The 22,798-nt window shown below is 38.7% G+C and overlaps 3 protein-coding genes across 5 annotated transcripts; all 3 read right to left on the bottom strand.

Annotated features, from left to right (window-relative positions):
• Positions 1-883: 883 nt before the first annotated feature.
• Positions 884-13,022, bottom strand: LOC116291602 (tubulin polyglutamylase TTLL13). Of its 3 annotated transcripts, XM_031698783.2 has the most exons (17): positions 12,337-13,022; positions 12,218-12,258; positions 11,982-12,100; positions 11,108-11,238; positions 10,483-10,591; positions 9,415-9,606; positions 8,467-8,552; positions 8,174-8,246; positions 7,646-7,798; positions 6,734-6,915; positions 6,427-6,507; positions 5,631-5,738; positions 4,939-5,101; positions 4,125-4,334; positions 2,743-3,533; positions 2,224-2,275; positions 884-1,356 (listed from the first exon to the last, which is right to left on the bottom strand). In XM_031698783.2, exons 1-17 carry the CDS (start codon positions 12,522-12,524, stop codon positions 1,327-1,329), a joined length of 2,709 nt encoding a protein of 902 aa, XP_031554643.2. In that variant the 5' UTR covers positions 12,525-13,022; the 3' UTR covers positions 884-1,326. The 3 variants fall into 3 exon arrangements, with proteins under 3 accessions (XP_031554643.2, XP_031554641.2, XP_031554642.2); XM_031698781.2 differs by having other exon boundaries at positions 12,218-13,022; XM_031698782.2 differs by having other exon boundaries at positions 4,981-5,101; positions 12,218-13,022.
• A 333-nt stretch (positions 13,023-13,355) lies between these two features.
• Positions 13,356-15,195, bottom strand: LOC116291603 (uncharacterized). Its single transcript, XM_031698784.1, has 3 exons — positions 15,014-15,195; positions 14,043-14,291; positions 13,356-13,682 (listed from the first exon to the last, which is right to left on the bottom strand). The coding sequence occupies exons 1-3, from the start codon at positions 15,066-15,068 to the stop codon at positions 13,456-13,458; spliced, it is 531 nt and encodes a 176-aa protein (XP_031554644.1). The 5' UTR covers positions 15,069-15,195; the 3' UTR covers positions 13,356-13,455.
• A 5,010-nt stretch (positions 15,196-20,205) lies between these two features.
• On the bottom strand, positions 20,206-21,177 carry LOC116291616 (adenosine receptor A3-like). The gene has a single exon (XM_031698798.1). The coding sequence runs from the start codon at positions 21,175-21,177 to the stop codon at positions 20,206-20,208; it is 972 nt and encodes a 323-aa protein (XP_031554658.1).
• Positions 21,178-22,798: the final 1,621 nt, after the last annotated feature.

Genomic DNA, 22,798 nt, shown 5'->3' with positions numbered 1-22,798 from the left:
ATGCTAAAAAACATATTTGTGAATAGATATCGCCACTACAGACCCCCAGTATCGAGCATTTGAAGAGGTCTCTGAAGGGGGAGGGGGTATGTACCGGTACCCACCACCTTAATTCATGAAATCGGGTCCCTATTTTGGACCATTGTTTTGACCTCGTCCCTTAATATAAGGAAAGATTATGTGTAGCGAAAAAAAGGTAGTAAATCTTATCATTTTTAAGGCTTTTCAAGTTAAGCCTGGTTTTTGATAGCGACACAAACGTAGGGTCGGTGTCCACTGGTAGAACGAAGCTTGGGATTGGGCAAAATAACAAAAACAAAGAAAGCATGGATTATGGTGAACAATGTGTATTGTTCTACATGTGAGCTGCGTTCTTTGTTTTATCTCACCATTCATTGTTTGTTCATCCACTCCCAGGCTTCGTTCTGCCTGTTGTGTGTTACCCCAAACGTACAAAACGCATGCACAAAAGAAGGAAAAATTAGTCTCGATGCTTGCGTTCGTGCCTTTAACTTGCTTGGACTGAGCCTATTTTGACAATAATTCTTACGTCGCTAGTGACAAAAACTAGGCTTTAGCTTTGCTATATTATTACGTTGTTGTCACGGTTGTTGAAGAAGTTGCGCACCACTTGTTCATGCAGTTAGCAATATTACTTTCTTTCTTTCCTTCTTTCATTTCTATTTACCACTCCGATCATTTGCCGGTCATCTGAAATATGTGCACACCCCACAGATTTTGGGAACGTGGAGAATTGTTATACAAAAACTGACGAGTTAACCGCAGACTTCATTGCAAGTATCTGCCTAAAATAGAGAATTAGTGAGGTCTATAAGAGTGCGCACTTTTTAGATTATTCTTTTAAAAGGAAAAACAATGCATCTTTATTGGTATAAAATATTTTATTTTCAAATCAAGTCGAAAATAATTTTCGATGAGTTTTTCTTGCATCCTGTAAAATTTTTCCATAAACATCTTGTCAATCATTGATCAAATTTCTGCTATTTTTTGTAATTCATCGTTTTCAAGAATTTGTACATATGTACACTTACTGTAATTGATTTTTACAACTTACACAATAAATACTAACAAATATCGTGTAATTTGAAAAAAATATTTACAAATTTTGCTATTCAATTTGGTAATTCTAACTACATTTCCTAGCCAAAGAATTTCTTCACTCCTGAATTATTTTTTACAATTTTAGATTTCTAGACATGCATTTTAAACTTCTTATTTTCAAGATGGCGGCGTTACTACAGGAGCGCCATGACATCATCGACTGATTGTATCATCTTATTGGTTTAAGGTAGTCACGTGTCAAGGCTATGCAACTGCATGGTTTTCGTGTAAATGCTGGAAAAGAAATAAATAAGTTTGATGAATATTTTTGATAAGGTTTAAACGATACCCCAGTTTCGAGTTCTTTGCCCCTCAGGATTAGCCTCAATTTTGTGTAGAATAGTCATGTCTTCCAGAGTATTCCAGTGGAATTTCAAAGTGTTTGTATTGCTAAAGTTGTGCATTCTTTACTTTACCGTTCTGATTTTCACCATTTTCCATACATCACTGGTCAAACACAAATCATTCAGTCGAGGTTGCAGGGTTCAAATTTGAATAATCCTTTGAAAGTACCTTATTGCCTCGCTTGATCGCTTTGTGTTTGACCGGTAACCGACGTATGGAAAATGGTGAATATTTAGACACTAATTTGAGGCTTACCCTGAGTAAATGAGTCTGTAATCAAAGAACACAGCGGTTTTTTGCAACTCGAAAAAGGTCTATTTTCATCTTACGGGACCCGATATAGAGGCTTTGCACTTTCGCATTATGGCAGCCATGACAGGAGGCACGATCATAGTCTTTTTCCCACTGGGAAACTAAATTCTTTCTCATGTATCATGTTAGACCAGATTCAATTGTTCCTCTTCCTGTCATGGCTGCCATCACATGATGGTGTAAAGCCTTTATAAAGGAGAGGGGTCGGGGAATCCAGTACCGTGAGGCGTGAGAGGGTATAGACCCCTTACAGAATATCTCCAATGCAACATTATCCAGAAGATAAAACAATGAATCCTATTTTCATGAGAACTGAAATTCATTGTTACTTTTGTCCTCTTAGTTGAACGGCTCTGGGAATTGCTGAAACCGTTACTCATGACCTACAGCAATAAACCACTCTTATATTCAAGACAAGATAAACTGGATATTATTTATGTATACCTTAACTCTTAGAGTATTGGGCGTCTCTCTTGCTCTTTGAACTTTTGTCGCCCTAAAACCAAAATCAGAATCATCCCATTGAGTATTATACACAGATAGATTTAAAACAATTTATTTCTTGCCTACCCTGTTCCCCTTCCCCTTCTTGTCCCCGACCCCACCCTCTTTTGCTTTGGAACACCGCCTACATAGTAAAAGGTTAGAAATACTTGCTGTTTTCCCTCTTAGAGATACCCTGGTTCCCAAGTTTTTATTCTCGTTAGCACTAATCACCACCACAAGTACAGCAGTGGCGCAGCTCAACGGGGTCGAAGTGAAAGCATGTGAAAGCGCCTCTGCCAACCGCTATACAGTCCATGTATGACCACGAAGCATAGTTCTTATCACTCCCTCCTGCCTCCCTCCTGCCTCCCCTACCATCTTTGGAGCGGCAACACGAGCTAACCAATAAAGAGCTACAATACTTGATGCCCCCCACCCCCCTTAAAATATCCGATTAACGAATTCTTCTATTCTTACCTTGCCGGATTCGTTAGGGGATTGCTTGGTCTCCTAATCCGCGGTCCAGTATCCCCGGGTGTCCCGCTGCCGTCGGGTCTATGAACAACAGGCGCAGGCCCCGATATCACAGACAGTCCCATGGACTGCGGTTGCTGGGCGACTTTAACCACGTTAGGGAATGGATGAACCGTACAGGCATACTGCTGCGTTATGTTGTACGGCGAATTAATCCCTGCTGGGCTTGCTATGGTACTCCCAGAACTCGTTGCCATGGTTATCCGTGGGTTCGCTCGTGCTGCGTTGGGCGGCGTGTCGTGCGGAGGCTTGGCTGCTGAGGCACTGTACGTCCTTCCCTTCTCCCCTGAACTTGGGTGACTATCACTTCGAGTCTCGCATATCTGATTATACCCAGTGAGTCTTGGTTCCTCTAAGTTAACATTCGAACGCCACTCTGTGGTGTCTGTAACACTACTAGATGACTTGATCATGGGTTTTCTAGGAACGAGTCGATGCCTTGGTATACCGAGGGGGGAAAAGTTACTCCCAGTGTTCCCAGCAGAAGTTGAGCCCACATAGAAAGATCCTAAGGATCTCCGATCACCGCGGCTCGCCGGGTGCTGCTGATGGTGTGGGTTCAGATTGACAGTGGCGGACAGCGGTAGGGCTTGGTACGGTAGCATCCGGTTGTAGGAGTTTGTCGATGAATACGCTGAGGCAGCTCCTGCAGAGGATAGCGCCGATGAAGCCTGGAGATTTGAAATGACTCTGTCAGCTAGTGATCTTGCTATCGACGCGTCGTCTTTTGAATTCTAGAAAAAAATAGATAAATAAATAAATTGTAATCACTTTTAAGAGAAAACTAAGAGGAGTATCTGGTTTTCAAGCTTGTAACCATCATAGGCACCGTTTGATGTTTTTTAAGGATCACATTTGCTATCTGCGCGCGCACAAAAAAAAAGAAAAAAAAAGAAAAAAAAGAAGAAAAAAAAAAAGAGAAAAGAGCGCGCGTGCGTAAAAAAAAAGATCGAATGAATTATTTTAAAAAAAGCATCAAACATTCTAAAAATAGCATCAAAGAATGTCCATGATGGGGCGCAAATTTCTTTTGGTAATTTTCAATGTAATTGTAGTTGAAGGTATTGAGTTTAAAATAATTTCTATTCGAATATTGTATTCCAGGGTAAGTAGTCTTTTTATAGCAGCTTTGTGTCCGCTTGTTTGAAATCCCTCTTGATCTTGATATATCGCAGCTGAGTCGTACAGATTGCGTCATAGGAATGAAAGCAAGCTATGTTTTTCGGATCGAGCGATGGAGTGATAAACGAACTTTGAGAAAGTCAAGGGACATCACTCCGCTAATTAAATGTAACACCAACAAACTACGAGTGGAGAAAACCTACCTTATCATGAAGATAACAGTTCTTCTGAGGGCCTCCAGTACCAGGGGTACAGTGAAGAAGTTTGTAAACAAATTCCACCACGCCGAGTCCTCGTATGAGGTTGTCTCGTTGTAGAAGCGATGTTATTCTCTCTAGCTCTTCCTCCTCGGTTATCTCCATGGGCTTGGTGGTGTCGAGGAAGAAAGTCGAATTGCTGGGCTTGGGGAGATCCTGAATGTGTTAAGACAAAAGAAAACGTTAGTGGGGAATGGGTGAAAAATAGATGAAAAGTAGAATTGATTAGTTAGTTCAATAGGGAAGGAAAGAAAGAATGAATGAAATCAAGTTTGGGGAAAAGAACGAATAAAAAAAAGTGCAAGAAGGAAGGAAGGAAGGAAGGAAGGAAGGAAGGAAGGAAAGGAACGAACGAACGAAGGAAGCAGGGAAAGAAAAAAGCAAGCAAGGAAGCAAGGAAGGAATAAAAATAAATGAGATTGAAATGAAGAAACGAACGACTCAGAACTAGGGAAGGAAGCATGCAAGGAAGAATGGATGGATGGATGGATGGATGGATGGATGGATGGATGGATGGATGGGTGGGTGGGTGGATGGATGGATGGATGGATGGATGGGTGGGTGGGTGGGTGGGTGGATGGGTGGATGGGTGGATGGATGGATGGATGGATGGATGGATGGATGGATGGATGGATGGATGGATGGATGGATGGAAGGAAGGAAAGGAATAAAGAAAAAAGTAGAAGAATGAATGAAAAAAGGGAATAAAGAAACGAAAAAAGAAATAAATAAATAAAAGCACGAATGAAGGAAGCATTACCTGAATGGGTTTAGTTCTACTGAGGTGATTTTTATTAAATACCCTTCTCGTTGACCGTCCCCCATGAGGACTCTCTGGTCTCACGGTATCCTTTTTAGATGATTTCTTGTTCTGTTTTGCAACGTCAAGCTCATGTTTAGCCGCAATCTGCTCGCGTTGAACTCTAAACACAAGAAACCAATGGAATAATTAAACAATCTTAACGAGTAGGAATTTCAGTTAATAATCTAAATTATAAAATATTTGAAATATATAATAAAAGATAATGTATATGATAATATGCAGCTGGTAAAGTCCTCCACTGGTCTTAAAAATGTAAAGCGCATCAAGACGATGTATCAAATAATTATTATAAATCCTGCGTTCTGATTGGTTGTGAGCGCGTGCTTTATGAGAGCACACCGTACGCGCGCGCACTTCCAGTTGCGTCATTCCTATCTAAAATAACGGTTATTGTAATTTGTATTACGTCGTGCTTCTCCTAACACTTCTCTCGTGTTCTGCCAACCCCCGCGTGCTTTGTAACTGCACACAGCACGCGCGCGCGTTTTCTATTTCTTCACTATAAATGCGCTATTTAAGAACCTCCCATTATTATGATATGACGCGCGCGGTTCTTGGCTGGTTACCGTGATTTTATTCTTTTAAATTACGTTTTTTTGCGTATTCTTTACTTATTTCTATACACAAACCTTGCACATTCTGTCCTTGCTTTCGAAGCCGCCGTTTCCTGGAATAAGGAACAACTGTTTTCGAAGAATTTTTCATATTTTTCTTCATTGCCTTGCGGGTAAATTCGTCTAAAAATTCATCACACACAAAAGAAAAATTTAATAAATTAATGATTATAATTAAATTAAACTGCGTATCAGGCCCTGGGGAAGGGGGACTACTATGAGGTTATAATCAGTACCAAGAGAATATGAACTAAGAGAAGGAATCCCCGTGCCCCATTATGTGCACACTTTGATGCTATTTTTAGAATCTATTCTAAAAATATCATCCAATGATATCATTTATTTGATCGTTTGATTTTCTGCACGCGCATAGTACGCGCGCGCTCTACGCTGTTTGCTAACGTTTTCTTGCGCTTTCCTTATGTTCAAATGTTCAAATCTGCCCTCAAGATGACGATGTAGGTCGAAAGTTTTGGAAAATAAATGCTAAAATACTCCAGAAAGTGGAACAAATTACTACTTCAATTTCCTGTCGTATTTGCCAAGCAATCGACGTGCACATTCATATTCAGGGCTGAGTCGAAATAACGGAAAAAACCCTAAAAAAGTAAGCAAACAGCGTATAGCGCGTGCAGTAAATGCGCGTGCATAAAAACAAATGGTTCAAAAATAGCATCAAACTGTGCACATGATGGTTACAAGGCTGTATAGGGGGGGATTCCTTCTCTTAGTTCATTTTCTCTTATCAGTACTTATTAGACCAATTTAAATCTTAATGGTGAAAATCAAGATTTAAAAAAAATCAATTTACCGGTATTTTCCAAGGTTTTTATCTTCGTATTTTGTTGTCCATTCGTTGTACTGTGCCTGAGAATCGACACTTTCTTCGCGCCTTGAATTGGAAATGAAAAAATAGAACAAAAATAAGTAAGTGATAAACTTTGCCATCAAGATGTAACATTGATTATTTTAGTTGTTCATTGTAAAATCCAATCACTAAGAATTTGAAATAAAATTTAAATATGAGAAACAACGATAAACGTTTGAGACACAGGACCCTAGTTTAGAAAGGAAATATAAAGATGAATTTACTTAATATATTTAGGACTTTTCCTTACTTTATTTCTTTTGGTTTTTGTTTTTGTAACAACCTATCGCGAACCCGTCTCTTGTCCTCGTCAATGATTTTCCGTCGATCACAGGCACCGAAGTTCAAGAGATTCAAGGCATCCATCATCAAACCCTCTTTGATCTCCTTGTCCAGAGGGGAATCCGTCGTGAAACTCGGCGAATGGTTGACCTAAAGATAGTGAAAGATGTTAAACAATTTGCATTGAGCTTGGGGGATAAGTTATCGAAAAATAAGGATCTACAAGCGTCGAGCACTCGCCACTTTAAATCAAATAAAAATTCTGCGATGACGGCACTATTTCTAGGTATCTGTCAGACTTTGTCTTTAAGTTTTTGTTACAAGGCAAGTGAAGATCTAGCAAAAATGTGGCTCAAAGATTTCGTTGTCAAAAAGCCGCAATCGCTATTGCACTCTTTTTTCTCGCGCAAACAAATTGCGAAAATAGTTCAAAGATACATTAGAGTGCATATAGTCCGCGAACAAAATTGTTCGAATTGCGCAAATTTGCAATAATTAGTTAGTTCAATAGACCGTTGACATACAAACCTTCGCACTAATTTGTACAATTTTGTTATTTTTTCAAGGATATTTGGTATGCACTCTACCCAGTGTCGCATATTTAGAACAAAATGTTTACAGTTACATGAATTAATAAATATTCTTCAAGTCCGCGAAACCAATAATAGTTTGTCGAAAAGGACGGTAACAATGCGCTGATCTTCCAATCAAAACTCGATGCCGTTTCAGGACTTGAATCGGACGATTACGCCCTGCGAGACAAGTCGCAGAAAAAATTCCTCCGCATAATCGCGTCTCAAATCTTGTCCGCCTCGCATATCAAAAATGACGGAAAATAACAATTGATAATTGTCCCATTTCGTATTTTTCCTCTGCTTACCTCAATAACCCATGGCTTTAGTTTTTTGTCTAATAAAATATCAAAACCCAGGATCTCAAAGCAGGCGCTGCCTTTGTTGTGGTTGGGGAAACAGGTTCTGTAGTTGTGTTTGAGGATGGGATGAGCTGTAATCAGCGTTTTAATTATAACATCCTAAAAAAAGAAAAAAAAGATCAAACATTAAGTATAATTTCTCATTTATTGATTCTATATTTTTCGACTGACTTATCTGAAACTTGTGAAAAAGCTGTGAAAAATTTTCACAAGGGAAGTTAAAATCGCGTTAATGTTCATGTCAGATTTGGTTTCAGGTTTCAAAATGTGGTAAAATATGCCTCTCCTTTTTCTAAACCTTTTTCAAGAACTTAAACGAGCAATAAACATTTTTCCTTTAATAAGTCAACATGAAGACAACGCTCAATATTTACTCAACTATCAGTTGCAACACTTTTGGCAAACTTATTGAAAAACTTATTTTTCAAAATCCAAATTTACAAGGTATGTTAAGATTTTAGGCTTTGTTCTCACCTCAATGCGTCCCCAAATTTCTTTAATATCGTAACCATTTTCTTCAAACCACTTGTTAACGGTCGTTAATCTCCTGCAAACAAAGTTTGGCTGCAGTTATAAATATGTTCCTTTATATGATCATAATATTTACATTATATTCGTTATTGAAATGATCTTACAAATAAACAAAAAAATAGTGCCTACTACTATGTATCAAGATTACTATTTTTTTACGTGCCAAGTAAAGTGAATCCATCGTTATTTAGTAAAATGTAAAATTATTATTTATTGAATTTAGAAAGAATTCTTACCTTTTGCTTCCAGTTTCTTCATCCCTAATGAAATCTTTACTGTGTTTATTAATGGCATAATTCGTAAGGTGCATACAAATGTCGTCCTAAAAACAAACAGCAATAATAAGAATGATGTGTGAGAAAATTGCATTATTGATATCCTGATAATCAATTCACTTTTAAACTTTCTGTTGCTTAGGGTTAGTCTGAACTTTGTGTTCCAGTGAATGGTAGAGTGCAAACAATATATCCGTGAAACACTAATTACTAAATCGTTCAAAATAGTGCAAGTTAAACAAAAGAAAACGATATAATTAGCATAAAATAGTGTAAGTTAGTATTACTAATATTTCACGGATATATTGTTCGCACTCTTGCTGTGAAATTTCAAAGTGTTTGTAAAATATTGTAAATAGTTGTGCATTCTTTACTTTACCAAAAAAATTCCACAGTCATAATTGACAGGCAAGGTGGGCATTTACACCCTCCCTAAAACTTCATTTCCAGAATTATTATTTATCTTAGACACAATGTGGGAGAAATTCAATTTTGTTCCATATCAAGATAACTGAGAAGCTCTGTGAGACTAAATAGAGCAATTTATGGCTGAAATTCACAATGGAGATGTCGGAATTAGGTGGAAAATTTTGGTACCAAAATTTGGTACCCCTCCCCCCATCTCTTGAACTATTGCTGTGCCAGTGTCTAATGATAAAAATGGCATGTTTTTCCCATTTATATAAAACTTGATTGATTACTGCAGTTTTTGATATTCTGCGAACTACCACATTTTAACGGCTGGAACTGTGAAATTGGTTTTTCACTGTCGCCAGTCAAAAAACCTAAAAGGTACCAAATGATTATTTTTGTTTGTCGACAGCGAAACATCCAATTTCAATGTGCAGCTTGCAACTACCAGTTCACAGAATATTGCAAAACTGCAGTAAAAACACCAGTGTTACATACCAAGTTACTATTCTGTGGTTCCGTGTATGGCATTGTAGCAAATCTACCCAAGCCATCTTCATATACAAATATTCGCAGTGGGTCACAAGATGTAACCAACACATAAATTCGAAGATCAAATTTGAATCCGTCTATAAGAAAAGGTTTGGATATGTACTGTTGACAAACTAAGTGTTCTCCTGGTTTGATATCCTGAAATGGAAATGAAAATATTTGATATAGTAAAGTCCCATTATCTCAAATCCTACTAGGAACAGGAGAAAGGTTTGAAGGGAACCGTTTGAAGACAACCCCACTGATCTGTTTCTATTTTAACAGCAGCATTTCTGGCAAAAAAAAGGAATCATCTCTGCTAGGGAAACAAGTTGACCAATTAGGACTCTGTTGCAGTCCCAGGGGGGGGGATTACCCCCATATATGGACTATACGGGGATGATCCGCTGAACAGGGTATGGTTTTTCGAGCTTCTTGTCATAAACAGGGTATGCAATTTCACTCAAGTTCAAAGTTCTTCCCGAGTTTTCTGTCATATTCAGGGTTTCTACTTTCGTATTGACCGAAACTGGTTATTATGGTCGTAAAAAAACAATACGCGAGCTGACATGATAATTGAAACGGGAACTCAGTGCAATTAATTATATCTTTTGTCATAAACAAGGTCTTCAAATTTGGGTTTTTTTTGTCATAAACAGGGTACCCCTTTCAGAATCCCAGCGGAACACCCCTACCCAAATTCTGGCGGAGTACCCCCCCCAGGGTTGCAGTATGCATTTATTATTAATCATATAAAACTTAATTTTTACAAAACATAAACATCATTGACTTTTGGCAAGTTTAGTTCACCCCCTCTGCAACACACATCTTACTTCAATCCTCTTATTGTTTTTACCATATTTTTGTTAGCATAAACTTTCTTACTTATCCCACTATTTGCTACAAGGGAATCTAGAGAATATAACCATTTAAACCAGTCCCTCGTCAAGCTAAAATTTGGTATCATGTTTTCATTTCCATCTAAGTGTGAAATTATAAAATGTTCTGCCAGAGGCAAAAAAACTAGATTTGTACCTTAGGGTTCTTAGTAATGACAATTCCTTTGCCTTGACTCCCACTTTCAGGTTTTGTTATAAATGTTTTATTCTTCTTCTGCCTACAATATGCTTGGAATTCACCATAGCTAGATAATAAAAAGAAAAAAGAAAAAATATATACAAAGTGTTAACTAAAATCACCATCCTTAAACTTTTTAAAATAGAAATGAAAACATTTTTGGGAATAAAGTTTTTACAAAAAACATGAGTAATGGAAATATGACTTGACATTTTGGCTATGTTGATGATAGCCTTCAGAAATGTAAAACAACTGCAAATGGAAGCGGTGAAGGTTAATAGTAAATGATAAATTTAGGAAAAATGGCAATACACTGCATGGCAGACATAAGAAAATTATTGACCTTTTTATCAAATGTCTCCCAGTATGCAAAATAAAATTATTGGCAAACAGAGTAAAGCCCAACCAGATGGATTCATTCAAATCCTCAATGCCATCAAATGGGATGACAGCTTTGTACATTTTAATCCCAAGTGTGTCAAAGAGCTAGCCTCAGATATCTCCTTTTAATTTTATATTAATCTTCTGTATTAAAATTAATGAATAAAGTTATTATTATTATTATAACAAATGAGCAACTCACTCAGCAGGCAGACACCAAGTCTTCGGGAAAACTGCATAATCTTTAGGGAACTGTTTCCAGAGTCTATTCATATTCCTTGCTAATAAGTCTTTCCGACAAATTTCACTCATCCCAGGAAAATGGTTGATTTTCTGAAATTTAAAAAATAAAAGGAAAAAATTAAACATTTCTTACTAGCTTATTAGGTTTTACTTCTATTTTCAATATAATCCAAATTTAGTAGTTAGAAGTTGCTCTTTGGAATTTGGTTTTTTGCTGCCGCCAGTCAAAAATATGAAAGGTACCGACTGATTATTCTTGATTGACAGAAGCCAAAAAAAACTAATTTCAGCCAGAGCTTCCAACTGACAAGTGTACATAACATTGAAAACTGTGGTAAAAATAAAGACACTGCTGCGCCTGGGCTTTGATGAGTTTTAGTTAAAGTTTAGACAAATTAATCCGTCGTCTGTTATGAAGTTAATCCCATAAAACCAGATAAATTAATGTTTGGCATACCCAAATCCTATATATGTGGCTAGTAAGAAAATCACAAATTTTGGAGTCTCAAATTTTTGTAAAAATTATCATACCTTGGGAATTATACTGTACTAAGAGCTCGAAAAATGTAGTACTTTAGATTATGATAATCCCAAAAAAACTTTTAAAAGAATTTTGATCCATACGAAGACGGTTATTGACTTTGGTAGGTGTGAGTGCATCATTTATTCATCCCATCTCGAACAACAAGGTTTATTTTTTGGATTGATTTTTGATTCCAAAAAGATTCCCGATCTTCTTTGGACCATTTGAAAATTTAGGATAAATGGAAACCCGTAAGATAAGGGATTTATTAATCTTAGCAAAAAAAAATCCGCTATGTCAACTGACTTACTTGATATCTTTTCATTTCCATACAACGTTCTAAAGCTACTGAGCAATCAGTCCAAAACAACGACCAATCGTCATCCTCACCAACGTCCTTCATTCCAAATCTTTTCGTTACACGACGGACTAATAATAAAAGAATACAGAATGATAAGATTTGAGGGATAATAACAGCATTACTTGAAGTTTACAAACTTTCCAATAGACTATTGTCCCGGGGGATAAGTTAAAATCAACACATACCACTATCGTATTTACAGTTGGTAAGACAGACGCTCAGCCATCTAAAAATACAGAACCGAAAAAAAAAGTTATTAATGAATCCCTTAGATACTAAGCACAACAAAGTAAAGTTCCCATACCTCTTCTTCTTCTTTTTGGGCTTTATCTTCTTTAGAGAAGTTGGAGTTTCAACTGTTTGTTCAGAAACACGCGTCCTTGAAGAACTGAAAGTATCTCCTGCGCTTTCTGCTTCACAGTCACTCTCTCCAGCATCGCTGAGCTCGCCTTCACTACCGCTCATTTCTCCAACAAGTTCCTTTATGGTCATGGTGAATGGTTTTGAGAGATCGATTCAATTTTTGGGCTAGTTTTGGAGTAAATATCGAAGAGCCATTTCGAAGCATTGATCGTTTGTTATGTCTCTATTGTACACGTTAAAGGCTAGCAACCGGAAACAAGCCGCTGATTGGTCGGCTGGTTGCTATGGTATTTTGTTACAGTTGAGCCCGCGATTTGATAATAACACAGGAAGCCCAGTCCAACAATACAACTGTCAGCAATATTTTTTATTATCATATGACCCGTACGGCCCTGCTCGCGCGCTCTAATAAAACCATTGGAAAAAGTCACGTGATGGGGGCCGGACGGGTTGACGTAAGCGGGCCGGAAAAACCCGTCCGGCCCTGCTCGAATCCGCGCACTTTCTTTTTCTTATTTATTTTTATTTTCGTGAGGGTCATATGATAAAATGCTTATTGACTGAGTTAGGTCGGGCCGTACGGGAAAATATTTGGCTCTCGGTCATTTGTACGGACCTCGCTGCGCTCGGTCCGTACGGCATCACCTCGAGCCAAATATTTTCCCGTACGGCCCTCCCACTCAGTCAATAAGTACATAATCATTTTTATTAGAATATGGAAAAAATTAAATCTTATTAAAATTAATACAATCAAAAAAATGCAGTTTTAAGCTATGTCATATTTCCCTTTCCTTCCAGTTCCTCATCCTTTCTTTCATCAAAAATGGGGATTCCAAGTATAGTAATAAATTCTAGAATTGGGTTACCTGTGTTCTAAATAATGTCTTCCCTCCGTACTCCTCTCTCGATAGAAAACAATTTAGTTGGTTCCGCACCCTCCCATTTCCCAATGCCAAACTGTTTGCCTTGCTCTATTCTTTTAATTTGCCCAAACAGATTGTAATAAGATAAAAACAGAATTTAACCATAACAATAAATCATGAATTTCACATCAATAAAGCTATTTCTCGGCGACGATATGGATGCAAACTCCAATGCAGACATGGTTGTCTTGTTTCCTCTCCCGAGGTTGATCCACCCCACGACGTGCTCTGCGTCCTCTGAAGAGTGTCCTGGGATCCACTCGAAAGTGTACTTCTATCCCAACCTTGCACGTGGGTAGTTGGTTGATCTTTCTCTTCTCTAACTCGATAGCTAGTCGATCTGCAAGTTCTCCACTGAGTAGACCTGTTGTGAAAAAAGAAATATATGTATTAAGTAAAGAGCAGTTACTTTGTAAGATGATAAACTTCCTGCCCGTTGAGTGGCAGCGGCGTGTGAAGTGCATGACAGCCAAGTTTCAGTTCCAGTACGTACAGAGCCAAGAGAATGGCGTTGCGAGTATTTGAGATGGGTTTGTCGGTTTATTTATTGGGGCTCAGCGAGGAAAATTCAGTGAAAAAGCCAAAAATTTGGCGAACGCCCAAACCAAAAATCCCAGCGGCCTTTGGTGAGAGAGTCGAACCTCAAATTCCACCCTCGGATAGGAATTTTGAAACAATTTCTTTTTTTTAATGAATGGGGATCATTTTTAATTGGTACACCTACCTTCCACGTATTCATTGATTTTTCTTTCAACTTCTCCAGCACGTCTGCAAGCAACGGTCTTGTGAAAGAGAAACACTACTTGGTGCATGGTGGAATTGTCTTTCTCTGTCACTGTCTTGGTAACGATCTCTCGATTGAAACCGCGTCCCTCTAAGTTCGCGTCGAGCAACCTTTGGTACACGCTTACATCCCCGGGGTTGAACGAACGGTCGAAGACTCGAAGAGTTATGGATTCCTGGACATGTGCATCTGGAAGAAACAAAAAAAAAAAAAAATCAGTCGAATGTTTTTTTTCCTTCGGTCAGTTCAGTCCCTACGCAAAAATTAACTTCAAAATTTCAATTTGATCAAGGGACGACGGCTAAAGGTTTGTTACGGCCACTGGGCTATTTAATTTAGTGCTATCCTATAGCAAAATACAAACAAACAAAAAATTCGGCGCTAGCCATCACGTGGTATAAATTTTATCGTGCCGAAGTCCAAGAACAATGACCGAACATCATCTTAGTGATCGCAACACAATCCAATAAAATTTAAAACCAAATTATTTACTTGATTCGTTGAGTTATCTTCCTAAATACGAGCAAAATATCATTTTTCTAACTTGATTGAAGCTTTCCCTGCTGCTATTTAGAGAAACAGATAAACAAACTAAGTAAATAATTTGTTTAAAAGAATCCAAGAACAATGTTCGACCTTTTTGGTGACCGTAACATGATCCAACGCGATTTATAACACGTGGCCGAAGTAGTGAAAAAACGAACAAACAAGGACCAGAGATTAATTTAAGAGTGGCGAATGAATGCCTTGAATTCACTGCATGGGCCAAAAACAAGTGTGAAAAAAACAGGGTGTCTGTATTAAGGCGCGCTATTAAAACAGAACCCACAGATTGTTATCAATAAAAGCATTCGATGCAGAGGTAACCGACTCAATTTGAGACGGTATACTGAAACTGATTAAATTTTTACCTGCATAGTTCCAAGCGACGAGAACACAGAAGATAACAACGTTGAGTACAGACATCTCGATTGGCACTAATCAAAGGAAGATAATATTCATGCACAGAATTTAACTTGCTTAGAATCGACTCTCTGAGGTTCCCGTCCGTACTCTTCTGCCGGGCTCAGCAACTGTGATTTTTCGTCTGCAAGTCATGATATTTATAGGTGTTCGATACGCAAGTAAACGTGATGTTCACCTATCAAGGGTATTTTGATATTCCAAGGTTTTGTTGAGGTAAACTCTCGATAGGAATCCCTTTCCTGTTCCGGTCGTGGTGCTTCCGGATGTGAACAATGCCAAGTGAAGTCCCATTTTTCCTCGACGACGAACTTGGGTTCAAACGTCTTCCCACTTTAAGGGACCAGTCATTTATTATCTCCTGGGGTGGGTCGAAGGACTTTTGTTCGTTGTGACTTCTTGAAGATTAACTGACACCCCCAACCCCCCACGTTTGGCAAACCTTTATTAAAACGTCATTAACCCTCCCTCTTTGACTTTGGATAATTTTATACATGGCTACCCAGAAAAATAAAAAATAAATTTTGAATACACGATTCATCTTCAGTGACGTCAACTGAACGATAGTCCTCTTCCGAGATATGCTTCGCTTGTCACGCACAACGGTTTCAGTACGAGGCTACGTGCTAAATCAAATTTATTCTTTTCTCCTTTCACGAATCACTGAGCATTATGCACGAAGCCTCACATTGAAACCTTTGTGCGTGACAAGCGAAGCATATCTCGGAAGAGGGCTATATGGAGTACAAAGCAAAATAATTTCAATCTCCTGAGTTTTGGAAACCTTTTGTTATATCCTCTAAATAATAGTGCTGCATTCCGAAGTGCTGCAAGGGTTCTATAGGACTCTAATGAAGTTAGTAAAGTAAGTAATCAAGATTTTGCTGATTGTCGCCGAAGTCAGCAGCGGTTAATAGAGAGTTTAAGAATATTAGACAGATTAAGATTCCCGTTTTTCCTGCCTGCAAACGGCAAACGTGACCACGTTTTCCTGTATTTCACTTTACCTATGCTGCAAACCTTCTCTCTATTCTCGTTGACGGCAAACGTGAAACGTCAGTTGACTATTAAAAAATTCTTTAAAATTAGTGAAAAGGGATCGCAAAAATCTTCAAGTAGTAGATAAACAAAAGAATACTTGTCTTTGTCAAAGTGGTTTGTAAAAGGTAAAAAACAAATTACAGGAAAGTTGATAAAAACGTGGTCACGTTTGCCGTTTGCGGGAAGGAAAAACGGGAATCTAAATCTGTCTAATGTCATTAGGGAACGCGGTTTTTGGCATGTGAAGGACGTCTTGTTGGTCATATGTAGTTGTAGTATTGTTTGTGTTTAATCTTAAGCTAGCGCTTACCACTTGTAGGAAAACGTTTATGAATAAACTACAATGAAAAACGAATGAATATTCAAGCCACTTGAAACCCTCTTCTCCCGACCCCTCTGAAGCCTTACTTAATTCTAACTTATCTTTTTGATGATAAAATATTACTCTGTTCTGGAAACCACTACGTGCTCATTCAGAACTGGCGTCCGGGGTTTTGTGGTTCGCAAAGGAATTTTAATTAAAATTACTTCCGCCAGAAAAAGATTTCGAGATGGGACGCCCACTTACTGTACATACACAGGAAGCCCAAGCCGACATGGGCTATCCTTATAAAATAGCACCACTATACACCTATTTATTTCCTTGAGATTTCACAAGGTTAGGCGGGCCTCAATGACAGTTTTATCACCACTTTAAATGATAATTCTATATTTGGCAGGGTATAAAATGAATTAATAGCACTGAAATTATTCGACATGGCAGGATGCTATATTAATCCTTGCACGTCACGAGGGTAATTACTGGCTTTCAATAACACTTGGTCTTGATTCAAGTTTTTGTCTTACTGAAAAAAAATGGAAGAAATAACGACTGAATTTTCTAGAGCGGTTTTCGTATTTTTGGGAACTGACGATACTGACTTACAGCACGCCTAGGGTACTGTACTACATGCGGCAATATTATTTGTGATAGAAAAGAATGCGTTTAAATCCCAGGAGAGGTTAATTACCTGTGGGGTACCGCATGGATCCATACTCGGTCCTCTCCTATTTCTCCGATCCTATATATTAATGATCCACTGAATTGTTTAGAAACCTCAACTCCAAATCTGTTTGCAGATTATACTCTAATACAAAAACGTGGTGTAGTTTAATAGAGCTGATGCTGAAAACGAGGCCCACGTAAACGTGGCCAAAACCGAGTTCATGTTAGTAGGATCTGTCAAATTTAGGCGTAATGCCAACACTTACAATGGGAGAAAAAGCGGATAGATATATTGTCTAGGGAAAATAATTATCAGATAAAATACAAAAATTTCAAAATAGCCGAGCGGGCAGATTATTCTTGGCACTGACTACAGAACCAGTTTTACTTTGGTCCTAGATGCATGTATTGGATGTTTCCCACAGATACGAAAACAGCTTTAGAAAATTCAGACATTCCGTTTACCCAAATACTTAAATGACACAATGTTTTGAAAAGCTAGTAATTTACCCTGATGAATTACCACCTATGGTTTGATATTTTATTGAATTATTTTCATACCCTGAGCATGAGGTAGAATTATCATTTTTATCATTTCAGGGAGAGGGGTTAGGTCCTCCATGTTGAATTTATAGTAGCCGTTCACTCCATATCTCGTTGAAGCCCTTAACATGCACTCAATTGAGGATTATCATATGATCCTAAGAATCCCAGTTCGACAAAAAAAATTTATTATAATTACATAAGTTTTAAATTTGAAAACAATTAAACACATACACATAAACGCTTGACAAAACACTGCTGTCCACTACTCCCTAAAGAATGGTTCTTACTATTTAATTATATCTAGAGGATCCAGTCTAGGCTATTCTAGTACGTACTTCAAGTTATACAATTGAACGAAGCTAACAAAGCCGAGCTAAGCCGAATACAATAGCTTCGTGATTGAATAACGTAGACTGTGCCCTCTACACGAAGATATCCCAAGGACAAGGCTAATTAATATTGTACAAATATATGCAAGTCAATTCATGATTTTCATTCGCTTCTCATCTTAACGCGTGGTAAGGACTATTGAAACAAGATTCCACAAATTTGGTGCGGATATATACAAGATATTTTATTTCTTTACTGTAGGAAATTTTCAACGCCAGCTAGTATATACCATGAATTGCAGAGGAATATTTTTATCGCTTTCTCGGCTTCACCGCTCTCAGTAAAAGTAAATCCGCGAAAAAACCCTCCTGCAGAACCCAGGTTGTCTTGTCGGCAATTAATCTTACACGAAAATTCAGAGTCAGAAAATTTTATCTTAACTATTTCTAACTAAAATCTCAAAAGGCAAATTTATACTTTGGGATTTTTCTTCGACAGAGAATCGCAAAGAAAATGGAGAAAACTGTCTTCTTGGCTGTGTTGGTACTTTGTGATACTCTTGTCTTGGCGAAAAAAAGGTGTGGAATGAAATATGCAATGACTTTTTTTGATATTGATTATCTCAATGGTTGGTAGGCATGGGTGGCGTAGTGACTTACCGCTCGCCTCTCACCATTGTGGTCCGGGTTCGACTGTCCCGCTCAGATGTGATCATGTGAGTTCTAGATCCTGCGTTTCTTCTGGCCAGCGGCGAAGAACGAGGATAGCACGCACGGAATCGGTTGGAAAATAATGTTAAGAAGCCTAGTCTATTTGGTGCATTTTTCTCACGGCTCTTGTTAGGCTGATTCTCCTCGAACCGTGGCCCAGTGGGAAAAACGTGGGCTTAATTCAATGAACCGAGTCAAGTCCGGTTGAGCAAACTTTGTAACTGGATGGGTGAGCTTAAAGTTATGAAAAAAGCTACAAAAAAAGGTCCCCCCGTAAGCTTAAATCTATAAAAAATCGATTTCGTATACTTAGAGGAGTTGTCAAAAATTGAAAAAACACAACACCACTGAACTTTACATAGAAATTATATATATATATTAAAAAAAAAAAAAACCCAAATAGCAACATTAAGCTTACTCATTCGCCGATACTTCATTACAGGTCTTAGTTGTAGTTTAGCTTGGATTTGGTAAACTCCAGAGCGCCTGGCCAAGAAACATTTCCACAGCATGATTGATTAGCCCTCTTCCGAGATAAGCTTCGCTTGTCACGCACAAAGGTTTCAATATGAGGCTACGTGCTAAATTAAATGTATTTTTACCGCCCGTCACGAATGACTGAGCATTTAGCACGTAGCCTCATACTGAGACCTTTGTGCGTCACATGCGAAGTATATCTCGGAAGTGGGCTATTGGAATAACTGATATGCTAATTAGTTGTCATGTTCGTATGCCTGCCAGTGAAACCGCTTGGAATTCGTTATCACGATCGCTATGAAATAGTTATTGCTCAAGTCAACCTCGAACGTGTACGACTAATTTCAGAATCAAATGCGGTTGACTCTAAGCGCACAATGTAGTTATCTCCGATACATTTCATTTTGTCAGTTCGGGAATCGAGAGTGGAGTAAACCAAACATGCTAAAAACTCAACGCGATCTCTGTTTTTGCAGTGCTGTGACTTTGGTCCGCAGGTCGATATATCTCTTAGGGGTAAAAATCAGCGATTTGGTATCTTTGAGGGTGTTAAAATTGAAATTTAGAATTTCGGCATTTCTTGGTATGTTTTAGGGTATCTCTTAGGGGTAACAAATCATCCAGCCACGCCCATTTTAAAGAAATTTAGGTATTTTTTAGGGGTATTTTGAAAAATATTCCGACGAGCATATCCTATAAAGCGTTCTCACTGACGTGAGAAGGCAGCCATAAACAATAGAAACTTTCTGCACAGTATTTGCATAAAAATAGAGTTCAATTGGCCCGGAGGATAGAAAATGTATCGTTTTGGTTCCCCATAATGGCCGCTGTGACGTCACGTGAAAACGCTCTATACACTTTATCCCGGTTTTCCCCCACTCCCGGGCTTTGGGTTATAACGAGCTAGCTTCACTTCAGAACAGCAAACGCCGGAGCGAAAAAAAAATGACCTCTGGACCCCAGGGTAGTAAGATTTCTACACAAAACATTTTCTTGTGCAGCTGCTTCTCGCTTCCTTCTCAGATATTGATACCTAGCTTTGGCATTTATGTCACTGTAACTGGACTGTTAGTCTGAACCAATGACGTATTCTCTCGGGCAGCTGCATGGCTAGAGCCCTGCGAATCTGGCTCATCTTGGCGCAATATAAAATAGGGTTAAAAAGTGAGTTCAGAAGAACTAAGCCCATGCTAGCGATGAAGCAGAAGAATGCTAATGGTGGACTACTTCCTACGTTAATGATTACTGCGGTGACCATGAATGGAGCATAACATACCAGGAATAGTCCATAGATCCATAACATATTCTTGGTGTTCTTCCAACGCTGTGATGTCATGTTGTTTTGTTGGTTGTTGCCATTATACGGTGCCCGAACTTGGCAAATTTCCCGTTGATGTCGGCGAACTATTTTGAGGATTTTAGCGTTATTGACGCAGGATATGATGAAGCATATTGCCAAGACGGCAATCGATAACCACAGCAGCCAGTTCGTTGCCCAAATTTGAATTAGAGCGATTAAAGATGTCATTATCCAAACAATAGCGATTATGATGGCAACGCGTTTGTTGGTGACAATCGTTGGGTATCGCAGATTAAGATGCAGTGCAATCATACGATCGACACTAACTAAAGTCAACGTGATAACAGACACACCAGATAACCAGGGTAAAATGAAGTTTGGTATTCGTCTGTACCAGCACCACATCTTCAACAAGGTTTCATCTTCTATGGTGTACACCACAAACGGTACGACCGTGGAAGGCATAGCCAAGGCTCCAATGGCAAAATCAGAAAGCGCCAGGCCAAACAGCAGAAAAAACGACGGTGTATGTAGAGATGGGGTTCTGTAGATGCCTACAAGAACTAGACCATTCAATGTGGCTGTTATAATAGATGCGAGTGTAATTACTATCACAGAAAGGATGAAAAAACTGAAAGATTTGATGCGAGAGGATTCTTCGATTAACGGACATTCAGATGCAACGAGATGTTTCAGTATACCCGAGGTCTTACTGCCGTTCATGATTCTTGCAACTAGTGATTAACAATGTTCAAACGTTTCGTTCCCCCGAGTTGAGTATATAGAATAAAAGGGATTCTTTTCTCTAGAGCAAATTTATCTGTAAAGCCGCGAAAATACTAGAAGAACATCCGCAAATGAAGGAGTTTCAGTCGCAATTGTTTAGCTCTCAGAAGCTCTTGGGCACTCCACACCTGTCAAATCAGCTTAGCTCTTATAGCGAGCCCCTTTCAAGGTTTCCTACAAACTAAAAACCATCAAACCACGTGATGTTTACGTGTTCTCTAGAGAATTGTTCCTTTATCTTTCTGAAATTTATTCGTTCATATTTACGTGGATATGAAAACATTTGAAAAGAAACAATTCTACTTATGACATCACGTAAACACTATATCACACGGTTTGAAGTGGACAATAGATTCCTTGGGTATATTGGCCCCCATCTCAGTCTAGAAAGGGAGTTTGGAGATCAAACAGGAAGTTCAACAATTTTATCCTTTAATTCACTGCTATCATAAATGCGTGGGTTTGAAGACATTATTCTTGGAGAGCTTAAAGTGCTTGAATAAGTCTTAGAAATCGATACTAATGTAACTCTGAGAGCACAGTAACTCGACGAGGAAGTAAAATACTCTCTATTGTACATAACCTTTAAATTTAATCGTTACCCTGGAACAACCTCTGGGCTGATCTAAGTCAGGGCACGGCTAACTCACAGATTAAACCCTGGAACAACCTCTGGGCTGATCTAAGTCAGGGCACGGCTAACCCACAGATCGAACACTGAAACTACCTCTGGGCTGATCTAAGTCAGGGCATGGCTAACTCAGATCAAACCCTGAAACAACCTCTGGGCTGATCAAACTCAGGGCACGGCTAACTCACAGATCAAACCCTGAAACAACCTCTGGGCTGATCAAAGTCAGGGCACGGCTAACTCACAGATCAAACCCTGAAACAACCTCTGGGCTGATCTAAGTCAGGACACGGCTAACTCACAGATCTAACCCTGAAACAACCTCTGGGTTGATCTAAGTCAGGGCATGGCTAACTCACAGATTAAACCCTGAAATAACCTCTGGGTTGATCTAAGTCAGGGCACGGCTAACTCACAGATTAAACCCTGAAACAACCTCTGGGTTGATCTAAGTCAGGGCATGGCTTCTTACAGAACGAACCCTGAAACAACCTCTGGGTTGATCTAAGTCAAGGCATGGCTAACTCACCTATCAATTCAAACCCTGCAAACAACATCTGGGCTGATCAAGTCAGGGCACGGCTGACTCACAGATCAAACCCTGAAATAACCTCTGGGCTGATCTAAGTCAGGGCATGGCTAACTCACAGATCAAACCCTGAAACAACGTCTGGAATTTAGCTTTGGTAGGTCTGTTAGAGGGAGAAAAACTGTTGAATCTTCCCAGATTCTCTCAGGATTGTATGATACTAATCTTCAAAAAACAAAAAAACAAAACAAAAAAACACACACAAAAAAAACAGAAAAACAACAAAGGTTTTTCTTGAAAGTGTTGCTCAAGAAATTATAATTGTTTTGGGTAAATGGGTTCCCTCAGAGCACTTCGTATCTTGTCACAGTGTGCAATGTTTTTGTTCGTGCGCTAAC

The sequence above is a fragment of the Actinia tenebrosa genome, unplaced genomic scaffold, assembly GCF_029948245.1.
Source record: "Actinia tenebrosa isolate PJP-AT-01 unplaced genomic scaffold, QUT_ActTen_1.0 PGA_scaffold5__44_contigs__length_20552954, whole genome shotgun sequence".
NCBI classification, from domain to species: Eukaryota; Metazoa; Cnidaria; class Anthozoa; order Actiniaria; family Actiniidae; genus Actinia; species Actinia tenebrosa.
This window is presented reverse-complemented; position numbering and strand designations above follow the sequence as displayed.